This window comes from Orycteropus afer, unplaced genomic scaffold (genome assembly GCF_000298275.1).
Source record: "Orycteropus afer afer isolate SDZICR_OR568_19922 unplaced genomic scaffold, OryAfe1.0 scaffold00233, whole genome shotgun sequence".
Classification (NCBI taxonomy): Eukaryota; Metazoa; Chordata; class Mammalia; order Tubulidentata; family Orycteropodidae; genus Orycteropus; species Orycteropus afer.
Genome location: NW_006921820.1, coordinates 5,212,987 through 5,234,267, shown reverse-complemented (window position 1 = coordinate 5,234,267; position 21,281 = coordinate 5,212,987). Strand labels below are relative to the sequence as shown.

The window sequence follows — 21,281 nt, the reverse complement described above, 5'->3', positions numbered from 1 at the left end:
ACGAGGTTACAAGATGTCATTATATATAAACAGTTGTATTCTTCTATGCTAATATAAGCCATTGAAAATTGGGATTAAAATAATGATACCATTTACAATAGCATCAAAAATAGGAAGTACTTAAGAACAAATTTACAAAATATGTGCAAGATGTCTAAACTGAAAACTAGAAACATTTGCTAAAGTTTAAAAGAGCTAATTAAATGGAGATACCACATTCATGAATAGGATTGTTCAGAGGACAGTTCTTCCCAATGCAATCACAACTAAAATCTCAGTAGAATATTTTTATGGAAATTGACAAGCTGATTCTAAAATATATACGCAACACAACAACATAACCACTGCCGTGGAGTCGGATCTGACTCATAATGACCCCTCCTTGGGTTTCTGACGCTGTATCACTATGGAAGTAAATTGCCTAACCTTCCTTCCCAGGAGTGGCTGGTGGGTTTGAACTGCTAGTCTTCTGGTTAGCAGTCAAATGCCTTAGGCACTACCCCATCAGAGCTCCCAAAATTTATACAGACTACTGAAAAAAAAAAAAAAAAAAGAGTAGCCAATTTTTTTTTTTTTTTTAAAGAAAAATCAGAGGTCCCACACTACCTGATTTCAAAATTTATTATCAGGTTGCAGTAATGAAGACTAAATCCAAACCATACTCACTGCCACAGTCAATTCTAACTCATAGCAACCCCCATTGGGTTTCCAAGGCTGTAAATCTTTACAGAAGCGGACCGCCTTATCTTTCTTCCACGGAGTGGCTGGTACATTCAAAAGACCGACCTTCTGCTTAGCAGCCAAATGCTTTAACCACTATACTACCAGAGCTCTTTGTAATGAAGACAGTGTGGTGGTACTGGTGTAAAGGTAGGTGTTATAAATCAGTGGAACAAGTCCTGAAATAGATCCATGCCTATAGGATTGAGTTTTGACAAAGGTCCTAAGTAAAGAGAGGCTAGTCTTTGAACAAAAGGTGTGGGAACAATTAGATACCTGTATGGGAAAGCAAAGGTATCTTGACCCTTATCTCACATCATAAACAAAAACAGACCTAAATACAAGAGCTAAACTTATAAAACTTCTTGAAGAAAATATAGTAGAAAAATCTTTGTGATCTTGGGGTAGGCAAGGATTTCTTAGGATGAAAAAGAAAAAAAAAAAATCATGAAAGAAAAAATTTGATGAATTGGACCTTATCAAAATTAAAAATTTCTGCTTTCAGAAAGACATCAATAAATTTAAAAGATGAGCCAAAGATTGGGAGAAAATGTTCTCCATCCAAATACCTGACAAAAGAATTTGATCTACACTACGAAAACAACTCTTATAACTCAGTAAGACAATCTAATTAAAAATGGGTAAAAGATACTTTACCAAAGAAGAGATATTAGTGGACAATAAGCACATGAAAAGATGTTCAACATTTTAATCATCAGAAAAATGCAAATTAAAACCACAGTGAAATACCATTATTACACACCCACTAGAACAGCTGAATTTAATAGACTGACAGTACCAAATATCAGCAAAGATATGGAACAACTGAATCTAGTATTTGCTGGTGGGAACAACTGATAGTACAACCACTTTTGGAAAATAGTTTGGAAGCTTCTTCATATTTACAGTACCCCAAAAGGGGAAATTGCACAAATGTCCATCATAGGTTAATGGTAAATGATGCTATAGCTATACATTGGAATAGCAATTAAAAGCAATAGACTGTTGATACATGAAGCAAAATAAGTAAATCTCACAAACATGCTGAACAAAAGGAACTGAGCATGAGAAAGTAGAATAGGCAAGAACATGGAACCAGGGGTGTGGTAACTTACTGACAGGAGCACAGGGGAACTATTTGGAGTGTTAAAAATGGGGGTGGTAATTACACAGGTATATGTATTTGTCAAAACTCAATGGGTACATTTTACTGCTTATTAATTATACCTCATTATTCATTTGAAAGATAATAAATGAACAATATTTATAATAGGGAATAAGTTTATTTTGGTAAGTTTAATTACCTTTACAAATTGGATTATCATTATAGACTTTTCTTTAAAAGACATCTTTTAATTCAGAATCTGTCCTGACCATATTGTTTTATTCAAATGATTTGTTTGTGAATCATTCCCAAAGCAACTTTATATAACAAATAACTTATCTTCATCCTTTCTAATAGACTGACTATAAGCAGCAATTTAATGCTTTATTAAAAAAAATAAAAAAAAAAACTAGCGTTTCTCTTTTTCCTAGGTTAGCGAGCTAACCTAGGAATTATTTCCCCCACATGGGCAGTCTTAGGAGGCTATTGTGGGAGAGCAAAAGAAAGTTTTGATGGTAGGATAAAGATGTTCCTTGGTGACCGGCCTCCTACTGTTTCCTTTATGCAGCTGTTGAAATGAAAATCTTTTGCACTGTAGGCAGAACATGGTCCTTGACCTTTGGGTGCTTTCAATCTAATAGGGGAACAAAAGAAAAAGACAAGAAACAATGAAGTGAGTAGAAGTGAAGTGTGTTCAGAGCAGGGAAAGCTAGCAGGGCAGAGTAGAGCAGTTAGGGAAGAAACTTTGCTTGAAAGCTTGAGTCAGAATAGCGTTTGAAAACAGGGAGATGAGAAAGAGGACTACATGTTCTAAAGAGAATAACAGGTAGAGAAGAAAAAAGACTGCATATTCAGAAGAAGCAAAACCAGTACATTTGGCATAAGGTATGCTAAAGCACTCTTTGTCCGCATGGATAGAGCTGAGATGCACATAATGTTGAACAAAAGAAACAGGTCAGAGGTGAAGAAGTACATTTAGGAATTCATTTATTCATCAAATTAGAGCTAACTCCTAAACTTCAGATTTATATAAACATCTGCCTACTGGATATCTACACCCAGATATAACCCATATTCAGCTTGTCAAAAATTAAAGTCATTTATCTTCTCCACCAAACCAGTCAGTCACTCAACAAATATTTAATGAAAACCTACAACATCCCAGACACTGTGCCAGAGAGAGCAGGGAATCAACAGACATGGTTCCAATTAATACAGATAATACCATTACAAAATAATTGAAATTGTTCAGAGTAATGAGGAAGAGAAAGGGCTATTTAACTAGGATCTAATCCAGTCTTGAATGTACCCTGTCAGATGAACAGGTGTTACCTAGATAGAGGGAGGACAGGAAATATCCCTGGCATAGGGAACAGCTGCACATGTGAAGGCCTAGTGGTGGGAGAGAGCATAGTACTCAGTGAACTGAGTAGTGGCCAGTGGTGATGGAGCATGGACAACAAGACAAAAAGTGGTGAGGATGAGACTGTTGGCAGGAGCCAGGCCATGCAGTACCTGATAAAGTATTTTAAGAATGTTAAGAATTTGGGATTTGATTAAAATACTTGAAGGTATTTTAACAGGGTGTTGGACATATTACGATTTACCTTTTTAAAAGAATCAATGAATGTTTGGGGAGAATGAATTTGAAGATAGCAGACGTAGAAATGCAGAGACAGACAGGCATCAGAATGGTCTGGGCAGCAGTGGCACTGACTTGAAGCAGTTGATATGAGAGAGAAGGAGCAAGGGAGTGAAATGAAGATGTATTTGGTAGGTAGGATCAGCAAGGCTTGACAATTGTTTACTCATAGGGGATGAGGGAGAGGGAGGGAAGAAAGAAGAGAGATTTGAGACACATCCAAGTGCAGAGCCCAAAACAGGCAGTTGAACATAGGTATGGTTCTCAAAGAAAAGTCTGCACTAGAGATGTGTATTTGCATTCAGTGATACATCAGTGATAATCAAAGCCAAGGAAATGAATGAAAGCACACACAGAGAAAAGTATCAACAGAAGAGGGCCTAGAATGAAGCCTTGAAAATTAGTATCATGGCTGCTCTGCCTCTGTTCTCAATCTCAGTGAATAGCTTTACCATCTACCATGTTGGCCCAAATCAACTCCTTTTCCTCACCAGCCAAGTACTAAGTCTTGTTGATTATATTTGTTGTCACTTCTCTCTGACATGGAAAAAAAACAGATGCCTCTCTGTTGTCCATTGATATCTAGAGAGTGTGTGGCCCATAAGCAAAGAAGCTATTTTAAACTATGACAATAAAGCAGGCCACTTGAAATGTGGCTACTTTGGGAAACTGCCTGTGGGTGGAATGGGTTAGCGCCTCATCCTAGAACACTTCTACCAAGCCCAACCCAACTCTTTATTTGCAAAACCAGATATTTGGAGTACCCATACTAAACCTTACATGGATCAGAAATGTGATCATTTTAGAGTCTTCTTGATTTACCTCAGCCAGTTGGAAAATGGTAGCATAGTGGCTAAGACACTTGCCTGCTAACCAGATGGCTGGCGGTTCAAACCCACCAGCCACTCCTCGGAAGGAAGATTGGGCAATCCTACTTCCGTAGTGATACTGCCTCGGAAACCCAAGGAGGGGTCGCTATGAGTCGGGGCCAACTCGACGGCACATAACAACAACAACAACAGTTGGAAAATGAATACCATTCAACCTATTCAACATCCTCTCTTTTCTGTCAGTCTCAATAGTAGCATTTTTATGATCTCCCAGAGACTATCTCTTAGTCTGGGACAGCATTCTGGCCAGTCTTATGTTACCTGTAGCATCATCTCCAGGCCAATCTTAACTCCAGCATCATCTCCAGGCCAACTCAAAGTAGAATAGTTTAAATCCTTGGCCATATCTTAATCAACTAAGAAGTCATCATAATTGCTAGATGAAGTTCAGGGGTTTCTGGATTTGAATGCCCCCTAGAAGGTTAAGGACATTCAGCAGTTACTGGGTTCACAGTTCATCTCTTACTTCTCTATTTTGGGTATCCCAATCTCTGTCCTCCTTCAGGCTGGAAAGGAGTTTATTTAGTTCCACACTCCTCCTACAGGCTACAAACACGTGACAATCCTATTTATTCACTGTTTTCCAAGCTCCTGTGCCACACAGTGAATGTGATTAAACATGCTGTTTCAGGTGCCATTGAGTTGATTGCAACTCACAGTGACCCTGTGTACAACAAAACGAAATACTGCCCAGTCCTGCACCATCTGAACAATCTTTGCTGTGCTTCAGCCCATCGTTGTAGCCACTTTGTCAATCCATTTTGTTGAGGCTTATTGTGATCAACAACAGTGTCCTGCCCTAACAGAAAGTGGCACATATGAGTGGCTTTAACATACGGTTTTATTCTCTCACAGTTTAAGAGGCTGAAAGTCCAAGTTCATAGTGCCAGCTCTAGAGGCTGGGTGAAGGCCCCTCAACCTTGGGCTTCAGCTCTGCTTCTTGCTCCTGGCCTACAAAACCTGGAGACTTCTCTTAACTCAGACACTTGCTGGCTGCTAAGAGTGACAAACCCAAGGTCAACAAATATAATGGCACGGTGTCAAGATTTACCAAACAACATGGCAGGCCACTAGTTCAAGTCCATAGACACTCCCAAGATAGGCAGGAAACATGGCAGGCTGCTGAATGAAGACTCGGCTACATACAGGGTCCAAGCATGCCAGAAAACTCAAGACCATTCCCAAAGCTGCTGCTTATTAACTGGAAGCAGACTACATCCCTAAGGCAGGTACTCAGTTGCTCACTGCACATTCTACCATGGAGTCGATTACTAGTTTCATCATGGGAAATAACTACACCCAGCTACCCAGCCACTCAAAACCAGGCCCAGCCAAGTTGACACACAACTACCACAAGGGTCTTCCACTTTTTCTCTGACCCTTCACTTTACCAGGCATGATAATCATTCTCCAGGGACTGGTCCCTTCTGACAACATGACTAAAGTAGGTGAGGGAAAGTCTAGCCATTCTTGCTACTAAGGAACATTCCAGTTGCACTTCTTCCAGGACAGATCTGTTCATTCTTCTGGCGGCACACGATATTTCCAGTACTCTTCGCCAACACCACAGTTCAAAAGCAGTTCAGTTCTTTGGTCTTCTTTAGTCATTGTCCAGCTTTCCCATGCATATGAGACAATTGAATATACTATGGCTTGGCTGAGGTACACCTTAGTCTTCATAGTGACACCTTTGCTCTTCAGCACTTTAAAACCAAAAAAAAAAAAAAAAAACCCAACACTGCCATCAAGTCAATTCCAACTCATAGTGACCTACTTTTCTGGGTTTCTGAGGCTGTAAATTTTTATGGAAGTAGATTGCCCACTCTTCGTTCCATGGAGTGACTGGTGGGTTTGAACCACCAACCTTCTGGTTAGCCCTCAAACACCTTAGGCACTATACCACCAGAGCTCCTTTCAGCACTTTAAAGAGGTCTTTCAAGAGTGGCAGCATTAAACCACGATAGGGAGCTAAACGAAAGAGTCATCCTCCACACCTTGGACTAACTCCTGGAAGTTGACCTCAGACAATTTTTTTGTACTGCATGGCTTTCATCTGTGCATCTTTCCCCACCCCAAAATAATCTCACATAAAAAGTAAAAAAAATCTCCCTTCCTGACTTCGTCTGCAGTAAGATCATGCACAGATCTGCTTTAATTTTTTTTTTTTTTAATTTTACAGTGAGGAATTCTAAGTGCTTCAACTTCTTTTTTTTCCGTCAGATCCCAGCTCCCACTATGTTATTACCCTGAAAGCATTTAACAATGTAGGAGAAGGCATCCCTCTGTATGAGAGTGCTGTGACCAGGCCTCACACGGGTAAGTTATCCTGTCTACCCTGGTTTTCTGCGCTTTTTCCAGGAGCTTAAGTAAGGCGATCCCTGAGTTACAAACTAAATCTGTTCCTAAGTGTGTCTTTAAGTCGAATTTATAGGTAAATCAGAAACAGATGCATACAGTTATTTAGCCTTACTTGAGTGCAAGAAAAGGCTCCAAGCCTTTTCAATGATTTAAAAACTGCATGTGCAGCAAGTAAAGGTGATTATGATGAAGAATTTGTTGCAAGTGGGGGTTGGTTCAGTTGTTTCAAAGTGAGGGTAAATTTACCTAATATCAAAAGACAAGTAGGGGTTGCCTGTAAGTGGAAAGTTCGTAACCTGGGGACTTAATGTAGTGTGTTGGCCTGAGGCCTGTCTCATAGGTGTCAGTGGAAGGAAACCCACCCACTGCCATTGAGCCAGATCTGACTCATAGTGACCTTTCCTTGGGTTTCCGAGGCAGTATCACTACAGAAGTAGATTGCCCCATCTTCCTTCCGAGGAGTGGCTCGTGGGTTTGAACCTCCAGCCTTCTGGTTAGCAGTCAGATGCCTTAGGCACTACACCATCAGAGCTCCCAGTAGAAGGAAAAGTATATTGCAAATCAGGGTTCAGACTTCAAATGGGATAATGTGATTTCTAACATGCAAAGTTCTGTTAATTCCTGGTTTGCTTTTTGGAAAATATTTGCAGTCCTATCATATAAATGAGGAGCTCTGGTAGCATAGTGGCTAAAGCACTTGACTGCTAACCAGAAGGCTGGCGGTTCAAACCCACCAGCCACTCCTCAGAAGGAAGGTTGGGCAATCCTACTTCCGTAGTGATACTGCCTCAGAAACCCAAGGAGGGGTCGCTATGAGTCGGGGCTGACTTGGCACATAACAACAACAACAACAACATCATATAAATAATTCCATGTAAATATATAACCCATGTTTTTAATGCATTGGTATCCAGAAAGCATTTTTTGGGGGATTTATAGTTATTTTCCCTCTTTTGTTCATGTGAGTTATAACTAAAATGAATAAATGAAAGGATATCCATATCTCTGAAGGAATTACCTAAGTTATGGGTGAGGGCAACAAAGGTGTATGATTGGTAAATCTAACATTTGTTTCACTGGTCATCTGAGTTAGGAAAGTATCTTTGTATTTGTCTTTCCTAAGTTTTATTTGTATTAAGAGTATCAAGTCAGAAGTACTATCCATTTGATCAGCAGTATATTACCAAAAAAAATTAAATATTTTTCTTTGTAATTTTTCTGTTTGAGAGGCCTTTAAAATAAAGGGATATACATATCAATGTAAAATTTCTACAGATACATAAAACATCTCATTTCTATTTGAATGAGAAAATTATTGAAATAAATGTATGAGACTTGCAAATTTTTAAGGGTGCTGAAAACCAGAGAAGTTACAGTTTTCATAAATGTTCTTTTCCATTTGTTTCCCAGAATTTTGAATCTATATTCCCTGCTATGTTTCCTGGAAAGTTTGCATAATAGTGCAAATTTGGCAATATTCTTTTTGAAAAACTAATCTCTGTCATTTTTTAAAAAAAAGCTTCCAGTTAACAAAACCAACACCATTACATGTCTGGTAGTTCTATCCTGATTTCTGTTCCTGTATCCTTAAAATTTATAAATTCTTTAAAAATGTGCTTTGGTATTCTAGAAAGGAAAAAATCCTAGGTCAAAAAGAGGATATTAAAATAAGTGGCTTTCTGTGGCATTCTTATGTAAGCCTCTTATAGAAAAAAGAAAATTTGTAATTATTTTCTTTTATTATAGCTTTGAAAAATAAATCACCTGCTGGCTAGAAATATACAAGGAAATCTTTCTAAGTTATGTAAGCTAGTTATCTTCTCCAGGAGTTAGTACAAATTAAAAAAAAGAATCTCAAATCTAGTGATTTTTGCACCTGAACGTGCATTTTTTGTAACTAATTGGTATATGCCCTGACAATCTTTGAACAAAGCCCATGATTATAATGTACACTGTTCCTCTGTTATTTTTAGTCCTCATTGTGTAGGAACTACACTATGGAGACTATTACTTTAGCTTGGCAATAGATCACAAACAGGCTTTGCAGTTTCAGATTTTGAGTTTTAAGAAGGGCTAGTCACCATAGCTGCATGAGAAACTTGTTTTAAAACTTGAACTTAAAATAAATCAGTGCATGAATACTTTAAAAAACAAACAAACAAACTCAATGCTATTGAGTTAACCCTGACTCATAGCGACCCCTCCTTGAGTGTCCAAGGAGGTATCTCTTGTCCAGTCTTCCTTCCAAGGAGTGGCTGGTGGATTTGAACCACCAGCCTTCTGTTTAGCAGTCAAATGCCTTAGGTACTAGACCACCAGAGCTCCTATACTTTGAAAACCTAACCAAAAAGTTTACGATCCAAATGGATCCTGCTGTGTTACCCTGGGCCCATGGTCCTTAGTGCCTTTGGCTCATCCTAGCCTCTGTTTTGGCTATGATGCTTAGAGAATGTGTTCATTACATAGGGAACAGACCACCACATGGAAATAGACTTTCCTTTCTATCAAATAAGTATTCTGACTTTTAAAGTTCTTAAAGGCTATGCCTCTTGAACCTGTGATAATCATGGCATTTCCCATAACTGATTGGGTTCATCAGTGGGTTGTTCTCTGTACTGAAGCCAAGTACAGCAGCTACTCCATATATGGTGTTAGCTTGCCTTCCTCAAAGAAGAGTAATGCCCTTAAGTTCCTTTTGCTTTATTGGGATGTAAGCCATATCAGTGTACAGTATACAATGTACAGGCAACACCACTCGTGCTGCTTGGGATACATGATTCCTCTTTAATGGCTAGCTGTAAAACAAATGCTGAATGCTAGTTTGGCTTTTTGTCTTTTTTCATAAAATCAAAACTGTTTTGCTTTTATTATTTTAAAAAATTGTTCTGATTTCTTTTGGTTAGTGAAAACACTACTAATAGAGGTCTTGTGTAAAAGTGAGGTGGCATAAAGCAAACTTTTGGAAAATGGGGAATACTTGTGCTGCCTTTAGATATAGGACATAAGCAGATCTGACCTTGACACTGTATGGGTACAGATATCCTCAATACCTAGGCCAGGCTAAGTAAGTTAGGTTTGAAAGTAAGGCTCTTACGTGTCTAGTGATACGTAGTGATAAAATTCACCCACATTTACTGAAATATCAAATAGACCATAAGATTTCTGTTATTTGTCCAGAAATTGTACCCTTGATTTTAAAAGCAATTTTTATCTGTTCATGATCCTTTCCATAAAAGAGATAAAATCGCAAATGATTTTAAGAAAAGTCATTCATGAGTAATATAATCATTGGACTGCCAGATTTTAATATACCTATAGAATGAAATAGAGAATATAGTTAAGTACTGCTTCTCTAGACATTTTCCTGCAGATTTTTCCTGAAAGAACACATGGATCTATTCTTACAAATGAATGATGGCTGTCTTTTAACTCCAGATTCTCTTTCTTTTTCTCCATTTCTCACCTTTCATCCCATTACATTACCTTGCATTTTCCTTTTCTTTTTGTTTACGTTAAAATGCCACTTCCTTTTTTTAATTACTTTCTACCCAGACACTTCTGAAGTTGATTTATTTGTTATTAATGCTCCATACACTCCAGTGCCAGATCCCACTCCCATGATGCCACCAGTGGGAGTTCAGGCTTCCATTCTGAGTCATGACACCATAAGGATTACATGGGCGGACAACTCACTGCCCAAACACCAGAAGATTACAGACTCCCGGTACTACACAGTCCGATGGAAAACCAACATCCCAGCAAACACCAAGTACAAGGTACTGACACATTTGTTCTGGGTGAGAAGAGCTAGTTATTGGTATTTTCTAATTCTAAAGTTCTTGATTCATATCTTTCCAGAATGCAAATGCAACAACTTTGAATTATTTGGTAACTGGCTTAAAACCAAATACACTCTATGAGTTCTCTGTGATGGTGACCAAAGGTCGAAGATCAAGCACATGGAGTATGACAGCCCATGGGACCACCTTTGAATTAGGTATATATCATCAGGGTATTTCTTCTCTTTGCAAAATGTGGAAAGCCAATGGAAGTTCTTGTTAATGTAGTCCCACCTTCCAAGTCATGAGGCTTCTCATCATCTGCCTTTACTGCACAGTGCAAAAATTGCATGTATGAGTTGGCATATTGGTAGAACCCAGGAAACACCTACAATTGGCGTTCAGTGTTTGCTGTTTCAGCTGATGAATTACAGAGTTTTTTAAATCACTGTACAAGAACATCAACAAATGATAGAATAATACAGTACAAAGCATACTAGATTTTAGGGATCAAGAGATTGGTGCTCAATCCTAGCTCTGTCATTTGCTGGTTGTGGGATCATGGACAAGTCATCAAATCTCTCTGAATCTTGGTTTCTTCCATCTGTAAAAGAAGGGTAGTAAGCTTTGCCTTTCCTACTATATAGTGGTATTGTAAGGGTAAAATGAGAAACAGATGGGAAAGCACATGGTCAGTTATAAAGTACTGTGTAGATTAAGGGGTTAGTGTCCTTAATCCTGCTTTACTGGTAAATTGTGATAGAAAAGATGAAGCGATCCACCCTTCTCTAAGCAGCTGGCAATGCCATACTTCCTAGATCCTGAGCACTTTCTCAGGTGACCTCTAAGCTTCTGCAGCTAGCTTTCTTGCAAATCAGTTAGTGTCTCTCATTGAAATATCCATACAGTTTTTGTTTGTAAGTGGACATGAGAGACAAAACTAACGAAATTAAGGAGCAGGCAGACCATCTGAATTTGAGGCTCTATTTGCTTCTTGGTCACTTTCAGGTCTGCCCCCACACTCTGAACTTTTCCTGACATTGGGGAGTATGTGCAGCCATTGGGAGTTTCTGTCTATTCTGGCCTCTTATTTCTCTCCTATATATGAATGAAAAAATGGAACTGTAATTTCTTCCCAGACTGGGCTTGACACTGATACCTTTTTGTTTTCTGTATCGTTCTCCCTACAGAGTAATAGGTTGGATTTGGAGAGCTAGAAACACAATGCACACAAGATTAAATAGACCTTGAGTTTGCTCTCTCTGCCAAAGTTTTAAGAACATGTTTTGGTTTTAATTCCAACCCATTGGCTAATAAATGAGATTGTGTTTTTCCTTAGGATGTTTGCATTTCCATTTTATACTAGGAGAATTCCTGTATTTTAGGAAGAGAAGAGTACATTTAAGCATGTACTTAATTTGCTTATTTCCTTACTAGTAATTTAAGTTTTTAGCCATAACATGGAAACACAAGAAATAGTCATTTTTATTTTATTGGTTTTTCTGTTTCATAAATAGCTTTACATTTCAAAGCAATATGACAGTATGTTTTTTAGCATAAACTTAAAATGTAAAACATCATTTTGTAAATCATTTATTCTTTGAGCCAGTTGGGGCTTTTAATAGTCGTTTATTTTGGAAAGCCAAATATACATGAGAGACAGAACTATTTTACACTTGGGAGGAATGTTACCTTAGGCAAATTATATAACTTCTCTCATTTTTGTTTTTTTAGTGCATCAAGCAGGGACAGTGATAACTACTTTTCAATATTGCCATAAATAGTGAGGTACTATTTGTAAAATGCCAGGCATATAGTAGGCACTTGGTAAATGCAGGTATCCTTTGCTTTCCCTACCAACCTATCTTGTATATCCTTGACCCCAGCCGAGATGCCAATTCTGGGTCCTCACAGAATGGTATTTTCTCTTTGGTACTTTGCACATACTTTTTTTGGACCTATTCATGCACAAATGGGGAGTTCTTTGAGGCCAGGAGGCTTTATCTTTTTTGTCGTGTATCCTTTACAGTGTCTTATAAATGGAAAGGATTGAACAATAGTAATGTAAATTTAATGGACACAGATTATTGAAAGTATTGTTATTTTATAGTTCCTACTTCTCCACCCAAGGATGTGACAGTTGTGAGTAAAGAAGGAAAGCCTAGAACCATAATTGTGAATTGGCAGCCTCCTTCTGAAGCCAATGGCAAAATTACAGGTAAGATACCTTTGAGTGTGTGTTTGTCTGTGCCCCGTTCCTGCCTGGCAGAAGCATTCTAGGAGAGTGGTGCTATATTGTTGGGAGAAGTAGGAGTCTGGGATGACGTGATCATTTTATAGGGTGACGTGAGTCATGAAGGTCCTTGTTACTGGAGCAAGGGGCTGCTGTTTGCCCATAGTGATATGAAAAGGAATTGCCAGCTGGTATTCTGGCTCACGTCACCTGAATGTGTAAAGGAAATGGGATGCACTAGGTAGCCTTTGGCTCTAGTGGGATTTTATGGACATATTTATTTTCCCCAGGAAACTATTTGTTTTCACCTCTGGCTAGATGACCAGCTTTGGAGTCACAGACCAAACCCTGCCTCATTCTGCACAATATCCAATAACTAGAGACTGTGCTTTTTTTACCCTAAAGCCCAGAAAAGTCCATGAGGCTTTCAGTTTCCTTTTCCACCCAGGCCTGCCACTTCAGCTTCCTGTGTTCTTAAACTTAGAACTGAATGTTTGAATTGGCCTAGGTCCTTCTGGGGACCTGGAATTTTTCCTCGGTCTTGCAGAGGAGAGCCTTCCACAGTAGAACATACATACGCCTTCCTCAGCCTTATCAAGGAAAAAAAAAACCCTCATCTGAAATTTAGCTGTTTATTCTTCCCTTTGGAGCCTCTGTTCCATGTAGGTGTATACTGAGTTTGCCCTCTGAAGGTCTATTTTTTATGAATTAAGGGGCTTTAGGAGACTGAAGGCATTTCTTAGCACTCCCCTGCTCCTGGTTTTTCCATAGGTATCTCTTTTCATAAATCCCTGGTGTTTATGTCATTTTTTTAAGCTGTGAATTTACCTCTTCTATTGAAAGGAAAAAAACAAAAAAGCACACGTGACTTGCATTACATTTTATTTTGTCTTTAAGAACCAGTAGCAATGCAGAAGACCACTGTGCAGGTCAGGTAGGCGCCTGCAGCCTTAGCTCTTCCTGCTCCAGCGGGGGGATTGAGTGCCCTCTGGTGGAAGTATCAGTGACATTTCATTGTGGATTCGTACAACCCAAGTCTGGGAGAACTTAAAACAGAGGGTGTTCCCTTTTCCCGGGAGTTTTTCTCCTGGACAGTCACATAGGCAAGAGCAAAACAGCATATTAAGCCAGTATTGGTTTTCAGAATTGCATTTTTTAAATTTTCAAGCTTTTATGATGCATTATTCAAATGTTAAGTGTTGAAATGACTATATATTTTCCTTATATGATTTCTTAGCATTTGCTGAACTCTTAAGTTCTGAGGGTACTTAACCTTGTATTTTCCTCTAAGCCACTTTCATTACTTCAACTGCTGGGATAGATGATGATAAGTTATGGCTTGGCACTGTAGAAATTGTAGTTTTCTCTATATTATGTTTAATATGGCATTTTGAATGGGTTTTGCCTTTGTTCTTTAATCAGTAAGTGGTTCTCTACTGGTGTATATTAACTTGCTGATTGCCAGAGGAAGAGCGGGAATAAGATTTATTTTCCCATTAACTCCTTTGTACAGGTTATATCATATATTACAGTACGGATGTGAATGCAGAGATACATGACTGGGTTATTGAGCCTGTTGTGGGAAACAGACTAACTCACCAGATCCAAGAGTTAACGCTTGACACACCATACTACTTCAAAATCCAAGCCCGGAACTCAAAGGGCATGGGGCCCATGTCTGAAGCTGTCCAATTCAGAACACCTAAAGGTAAAGCTCACCAAGTAGAGGGTTTTGTTACATGTCTCATTAGTGGGGCTGTGCTTGCTCATATCACTTAAGTATATAGAGACTGTGGGTAATATGAGAAGTCTTGATGGTCCCTCACCCATTGGACACCAAATAGGTGCCCCCTACGTTACTGGCCTAACCATATTATATACAGTGGAGCTTTCATTTCCAGATTGATTAAGTCAGATGAGCTGCAGTGATGTAAAAGTTTTACCAATCAGATCAAATGTGATTCTTTCCATACATGTAGGCTCTTACCCTGAAAGGTTTTTTGTAGAGTGAAAAAGAGTAAAACGTCCCTTTAAGGAAACCCTAGGTAAGAAAATGAAGATAAAATATTGAACCAAGTGAGCTTAGGTAAATAAAGTTCAGTTGGGATTGAGTCTGTGGAAATGGCACCCTAAATGGATTTCTTTTCTGTTAGTGCTAAAAACAAGGCTCGCTTTGTTGGAAGCCAGTGGGGGTTTTATTTTTTTTTCCTTTTAGAATTCTGCTTGTCCCATCTTCAAACCTTGTGATCCTTGCTCTTGTTTTTTCTTCCCCTGTGCTTGGCCTGTTAGCGGACTCCTCTGATAAAATGCCTAATGATCAAGGTAAATGAGTAGATGGCCTCTCTTTCCTTTCCTCTCTTTTGTGACCTGTTATTAGCTTTTTGTTGTTTTTTGTTTTGTTTTGTTTTGTTTTTTAACCTGAAGATTGGTACCATGTGTCAAAAGACCACATACTTACTGGCCAAAGTGGAGTTGAGTCCATATTTGTGGCACTTGGGGTATCTGAAAAGCTGGGGAGTCTGTTTAGGTGCTAAATAGACTGGGGGTGGGGAAGAAACAGTCCAGAAAGGATCTTGCAGCTGTAGGTATTTGGCATTAAGTGTGTGTTAAGATAGTGAAGTTGTGCAGCAATGATAGGCATTTGGGCTATGAGAACTTTACACTCCTTCTCTGGCTTTGTTAGTGACTCCAAAGGAAAAGTTGTAATCAAATCAGTGAATTTTCCTTCCCTCACATATTTACCCTACTAAATATTTTCGCTTTGTGACAAAATTGATAGTCTATTTATTCTTTTGCCATAAGCTTAATTCAGAGCTTTTTGGTTTTTTTTTTTTTTTTTTTTTTTTCCCATTTCTTCTCATAAATATATCTGATAATTTAAAAAGCAGTTATAAAGAATTTAAAATGGAAACTTAGGAAGCGTGAGCCTCAATGCCACCATTCCTGAAATCAGAAGTCTTGTCACTATAATTGCCAGGGTGGAGAAGTAGCTATATTTTGTGATTTTGAACTCTGGGAATTCAGCTGAAATTGATGTCTGCTTACTATACTGAGGGAGTGCAATAAAAGAAAATGTGATGGTTGCTTTCATGGTTTAAGAGTAGTTATTAGAGAATTCAGAGTATTTGGATCTTGGTTCAAGGAAGATTCAAAATTTAAGTTTAAAGCTTTGGGCCTTTGAAAATATGTTTGCATTCAATGAGTCTTACATTTGCATTCAATGAGTCTTACATATTGGAGAAACTGTAAGCATACCGTGTGTGTGTGTGTGTGTGTGTGTGTGTGTGTGTAAGGCACCCTAATCAAGATAGAAACTTGGACTTAAACAACATAAGGGTGAGAACAGAAAAATAATCATCTGCGCAGAATATAAATGTTGTTCGTTGTTCTTCTCTCACTTCACTAATTAACCAGAAGCAACTCTTAGCAGCACCACATTGCTGATATCTTAAAATTCTTTACCTGTTGGTATTTTTGGTTCTGGGTTCCTCCTTAGAGCTTCTTGTTTATAATTTAAAATAAAAATTATAGGAATTTAAACCAGCTTGGTCATTGGCAAAGGGTATTCTTTGCAAATATATACATAATATGATACTCGGAATAACTTAGCTTAAGTAGCCTGCCTGACTCAGTTGAAGCCTGGTAAGGGCTAAGCCATCTCAGCCAACTAGACTTTACCATAGTTTGAAAAGCATATGAAGAACAACTGGAACCTTGACATGTATGTGTCATTTGTGGGAAATGATGGTAACAGAAGTAAAGGAATAGGTAATAAGGATGAACAATGGAAAAGGGGGCCAGGGACTGTGAGCTAAAAATTCTTTTGGATATCTGAGAGCTTCTATTACTTTCTTTTAGGGATTTTCAGCTTCTGGAAATAGCAGCTTTGACTAAACAGTAGATACTGTTTTAGTCTCTAGACTTAATCTCTGAAATGAACTACATACAGAAACCTTCACATTTTAATTTGTTTCATTTTCTTTCCAAGTATGATACTTTATATAAGTACTTGACATTAACACTAATATTTTGTAGGCATACATCTAGTTTGTACATTTCTAGTCAACCTTTATTTGTTGAAATAACTCATCTATGAGTTTTCTGAAGCTTCATGTTCTCTACCTCTGTGAAGGGAAAGATTATATTCTTCCTAAAAGGTTTATTATCCTTATAATAATAGTTAATATTTATAGAACACTTGCTTTGTGTCAGGCAATATTTGAAATATTTTATAGATTCATGAAGTAGATACTGTTAGTATCCCTTTTATACAGCTGAGGATACTTAAGGCCCCCAAAAATAGCTAAATAGCTTGCCCAAGATCAAACCATTAGGATGTGATGAAGCCAGTCTTCAAACGTGAGCAGTCTACCAAGCACTGTGCAACATTACAGTCAGGAACAGCTTTTGTTTTGCAATCTCTGAAATCTCTTTTCGAGAGATTACTAACTACTACTACTTTCTGACCACAAACCTTGGATTGAGGGATACCTTTTCTTTATTCATAGAGGACTCCTTGAATTTGTTTTACCCAAGCAGCTTTTTCCATAAATGTGAAGAGCAAAGGACAAGACAAAGAATATGAATTTTTAGAAAACCAATATTTGTGTCTTCTGAGATCTGCCTCTTGGGTGGCCCCAAGCCTGAGATTGGTCACCTATTGCATTGTCTCATCCTTCTGGATTAATTGACAGGGTCCTTTGTGAGCAACTCAAGGGAAGACTTTACTTTTTCCATCTTTGGATGTTTAGGTGACTCAGCATGAACGGAGAGCCCAATTTAAATCTGTTCCTGCCTAGGGTAGCTTTATATTTAGACACACTGTGCTTGAGAAAATAATTCCACCAGCACTGACACCTGCTAGGTCAGGTCATCAAAGCCAGGTCTCTTGGAAGAGTACAGTTCTGTTTCCAAGAGAATCAGCTTTTTCCATAAGTCCTCTGAGCAGTCCTTTAGGAACTATATTCTGGGCTAGAGAAGTAGATATAGTCCCACCTTCTGAACAGTAGAGTGACAGCCTGGTCACATGCTAGAAAGAGCTGTGGAACAAGGGTGTCAGCCTTTCAGATGCCTCATTGCATAGAAAGCTACTCCTTAGTTGCTTGCACAAATGCATTGTTTTCTTCTGTTGTTTATTTACTCATGGACAGAGTAGACAAAATTTTTTTATAGAAAAATTCATTAACTGTGAAATGGAAGGTCACCCCCAATGTTTTGGATTTTTACTGACTTGATTTCTCTTCCTTCAGCCTCAGGGTCTGCAGGAAAAGGAAGCCGGCTGCCAGACCTAGGATCTGACTACAAACCTCCAATGAGTGGTAAAACCCTTCTTAAGGCTTTTTTGTCCTACTGTGGTATGTTATAGGATCATTATGAGTCAGAATTGACTCGATGGCAGTGGGTTTGGTTTGGTTTTTTTATGGGCATGAAGCTGTTTTGTTTGAAATCTTGAAATGTCTTTTGTAGTTTGTGTGTGGTGGGCTGTAACATATTACCCACTTCCTTTCATGTAGTACATCTAGCTTTAGGCCATTTTCTATAAAAATGTTTGTTGAATTACTGTAAACCTATTACATTTTGTTATCATTAGGTGCCATCGAGTCAGCCCCAGCTCATAGTGACCCCATGCACAGCACAGCAAAACACTGCCTGGTTCTGTGCCATCCTCCCAGCCGTTGAGGTGTTTGAGCCTCTTGTAGCCATTGTGTCGATCCATCTCATTGAGGGCCCTCCTCTTTTTCACTGACCCTCTTCCTTACCAGACCTGATGTCCTCTTCCAGGGACTGATCCCTCCTGATAACATGTCCAAAACACAGGAGACAAAGTCTCACTGCCCTCAGTTCTAAGGAGTGTTCTGCCTGTATTTCTTCCAAGATAGATGATAAGCCCATTATAGGATCCATAAATAAAACTTGTTTACCCAGATATCCAACTTAAGCTCCAATCGATTCTAAAGAAATGATTCTTTTACCCACTGCCTCTAGAAATAAATTAGAATCTTGCTTTCAGAAGTAAACCTTCTAATGTGAGATTGGCTGCCACCCATAACATAAATGAGAGAACTACTTCAGAATTGTTGAGTTCTGGCCACACTTAACTTACAGTAGTATATTTCATTTGGGAATTCTAGAAACTTCTTCCCATTCTCCTCACCATTCCAGGAGTTGGTGCTTTCTAATTACTTTAACGATGAGACCTCATCTATAGAATGTCACCATTTGTAAGTTACTTTCACACATGAGATCACCTTTGGTCTTCATAACACTTTGAACAGGAAGAACAGAAGTCATTCCCATTTTACACATTAAGACGCTGTGGATGTCTATGTAGATACTGTTGAATTGGCATATGTTTTGTACTGTGTAGTTTCACCACAATAAAAAGAATTTTTTTTTAAAATGCCTCAATGGAGAAGTAATGTGTGCCTGGGGCTATACCCACTAATTATGGCAGTTCAAGAGCCAAAACCCAATGAGTCCTGGTGGCATAATGGGTAAAGCATTTGGCTGCTAACCAGAAGACTGATAGGTCATTCAAACCCACTAGCTGCTCTGTGGGAAGAAGATGAGGCAATCTACGTCCATAAAAATCTACAGTCTTGGAAACCCAGTAGGGGTAGCTATGAATCTGAATCCACTCAGTGGCAGTGAGTGGAGCCAAAACTCAAGTCTGCTGATTTATGATTATATCTTTTCTATAACCTGCAGCATGAAAGGCAGGGGGTTCTATACGAGATGTGAGAATCCAAAATGGCAAAATGTCCACAAAATTAGTTACCAGGAATGAACCTTACTATCTTTCCACCCCTGCCTAAAATAGCAATATAGACGTGAAAGACCTGTCCCCTAAAAACCTATGCTGCAGCTGTGGAAATAAAATGATCTCTTAATCTCTGACTATTTATATAAAAAGTCATATGCCGAGACTTCAGCAAAATTAACTTATTCTTAAGAGAGGCAGAGCAAACTTGTATATTTCAGGACATTTTTGTACTCTGAATTCTGGGATTTTATTTATGAGTTTCTGTCTCTGGGATACATATGTTAACATTTATGTGCTGTTCATAGTATAATAATTCAAAGCTGTGAGAAGAGTAGTTATTCCTTTGTCTTTTCTTTTGTTTATGTATGCATGCATTCATTCATTCATGCAATTTTTAAAGGTTCAGGTTTTATTTGACAGGCCATGGAGCAAGAGGAGTGAGAGGTAGAGACAAGGGAAAGCCTTTTAGATGGGGTGACATCTAACTCAGTTCTCAAAAGGGGCACGAGAAATTGCTGAATGACAAAGAAGGAACTGAGCATTCTGGGAAGTAGTAACAGTATTTGTAAAGGCAAGGCATCGTGGTCTTTCCAGGGATCACACTGCCTAGAGACAGGATATAGACTGGGTTAAAAAGGAATGTGAGAATTAGCCTATGAGAAGCTCAAGTACTAGTGCTAAGAAATTTGAGCTTTATCCTGTGAATAATATATGTAAAATATCTGATAACTACTATATGACTTAAATGTATTTGTTGATGTGATGACATCACTGTGATAAGGGTGAAAATTAAATTGGGCAGTCAAGAGTAGGAAGAGCAGTTAGGGAACTGTTGTAGTAGTCCAAGTACTGCTTAATACAGTGGACTGTAATGTTCCTGGTAAGAATATTGATGCCCCCTTTGGCAACTCCCTTGTATTCTTAGAAGGAAGATTTTGGACAACTTAGATGTTAAGAGGTCAAAGGCAATTGAAAGAGAATGTCTCTTTTGAATGCAGAAAGAGTTCCCACCACCTCTGCTTGCCTTCTACTTGACAGGCCCCCAGCCTCTGATTTGCAATGTCTTCCCCACCAGGTACCCCACCCAGTAGTTCAGCACTGTTACTAAAATGTTTCTATAAAGCCTTAGTCAGTCATGAACAATATGGTCTAATTTTATTGGCCCCATTCCCACAGTCTTTCCCAGATGTAAAAATGTTTTATTGGAGGTCAGTATTTACAGCTTAAATTTTCTATCTGCTTACCTTTTTCTCAGAAATGAAGGATAAAAATGATTGAAACCAATTGTAGAAGAGTAAGCTCTTAAGCCCTTCTAAAGCAGCCTAGATTTAACATTGTGCTTAGCTATAGACTATAAAATCATAGAATCAAGGTTGGAAGGTCATCAGTGCTGTGAATGTATATAAATTTGGATTATACCCTGAGTTTATAAGCCAGGCTGTATATGAGAATCACCTCAGAAGTTTTTTAAAAAAGAGAAAAAATACACAGACCCCAAGCCATGCCTTCATGGTAGGAATTTCTTCCACAGTATCCCAGATTGGATGTCTCTTCTTAAGTACTTTTAGTGACTAAAGACTCACTGCTTGGCAAGGCAGCTCCTCTTCTTATCGTACAGCTCTGATTGTTTAAAAAGTAGGAGAAAAAAAGAAAGACACCATATATCTGTGGTGCTTATATTTGTGTGGTGGTATTGCCCACATCTGATAATATGAACAAGTATAACTTTAATAAATGGTTAGGAAATCAAGAAATAAAGTTTTAGAAAATGGAAGAGAGCAGGATTTAGAG

The 21,281-nt window shown here is 38.5% G+C and overlaps 1 protein-coding gene across 1 annotated transcript in view; it reads left to right on the top strand.

Moving 5' to 3' along the window:
• Positions 1–21,281, top strand: part of NEO1 (neogenin 1) — a gene marked incomplete at its 5' end in the record, with an annotated part of 232,516 nt that overhangs the window by 190,286 nt on the left and 20,949 nt on the right. Inside the window, 7 exons of the mRNA XM_007949004.1 lie at positions 6,578–6,673; positions 10,268–10,491; positions 10,574–10,712; positions 12,605–12,712; positions 14,241–14,435; positions 15,017–15,049; positions 17,977–18,045. Coding sequence (XP_007947195.1) covers positions 6,578–6,673; positions 10,268–10,491; positions 10,574–10,712; positions 12,605–12,712; positions 14,241–14,435; positions 15,017–15,049; positions 17,977–18,045 — 864 coding nt within the window. The remainder of the gene's footprint in view (positions 1–6,577; positions 6,674–10,267; positions 10,492–10,573; positions 10,713–12,604; positions 12,713–14,240; positions 14,436–15,016; positions 15,050–17,976; positions 18,046–21,281) is intronic.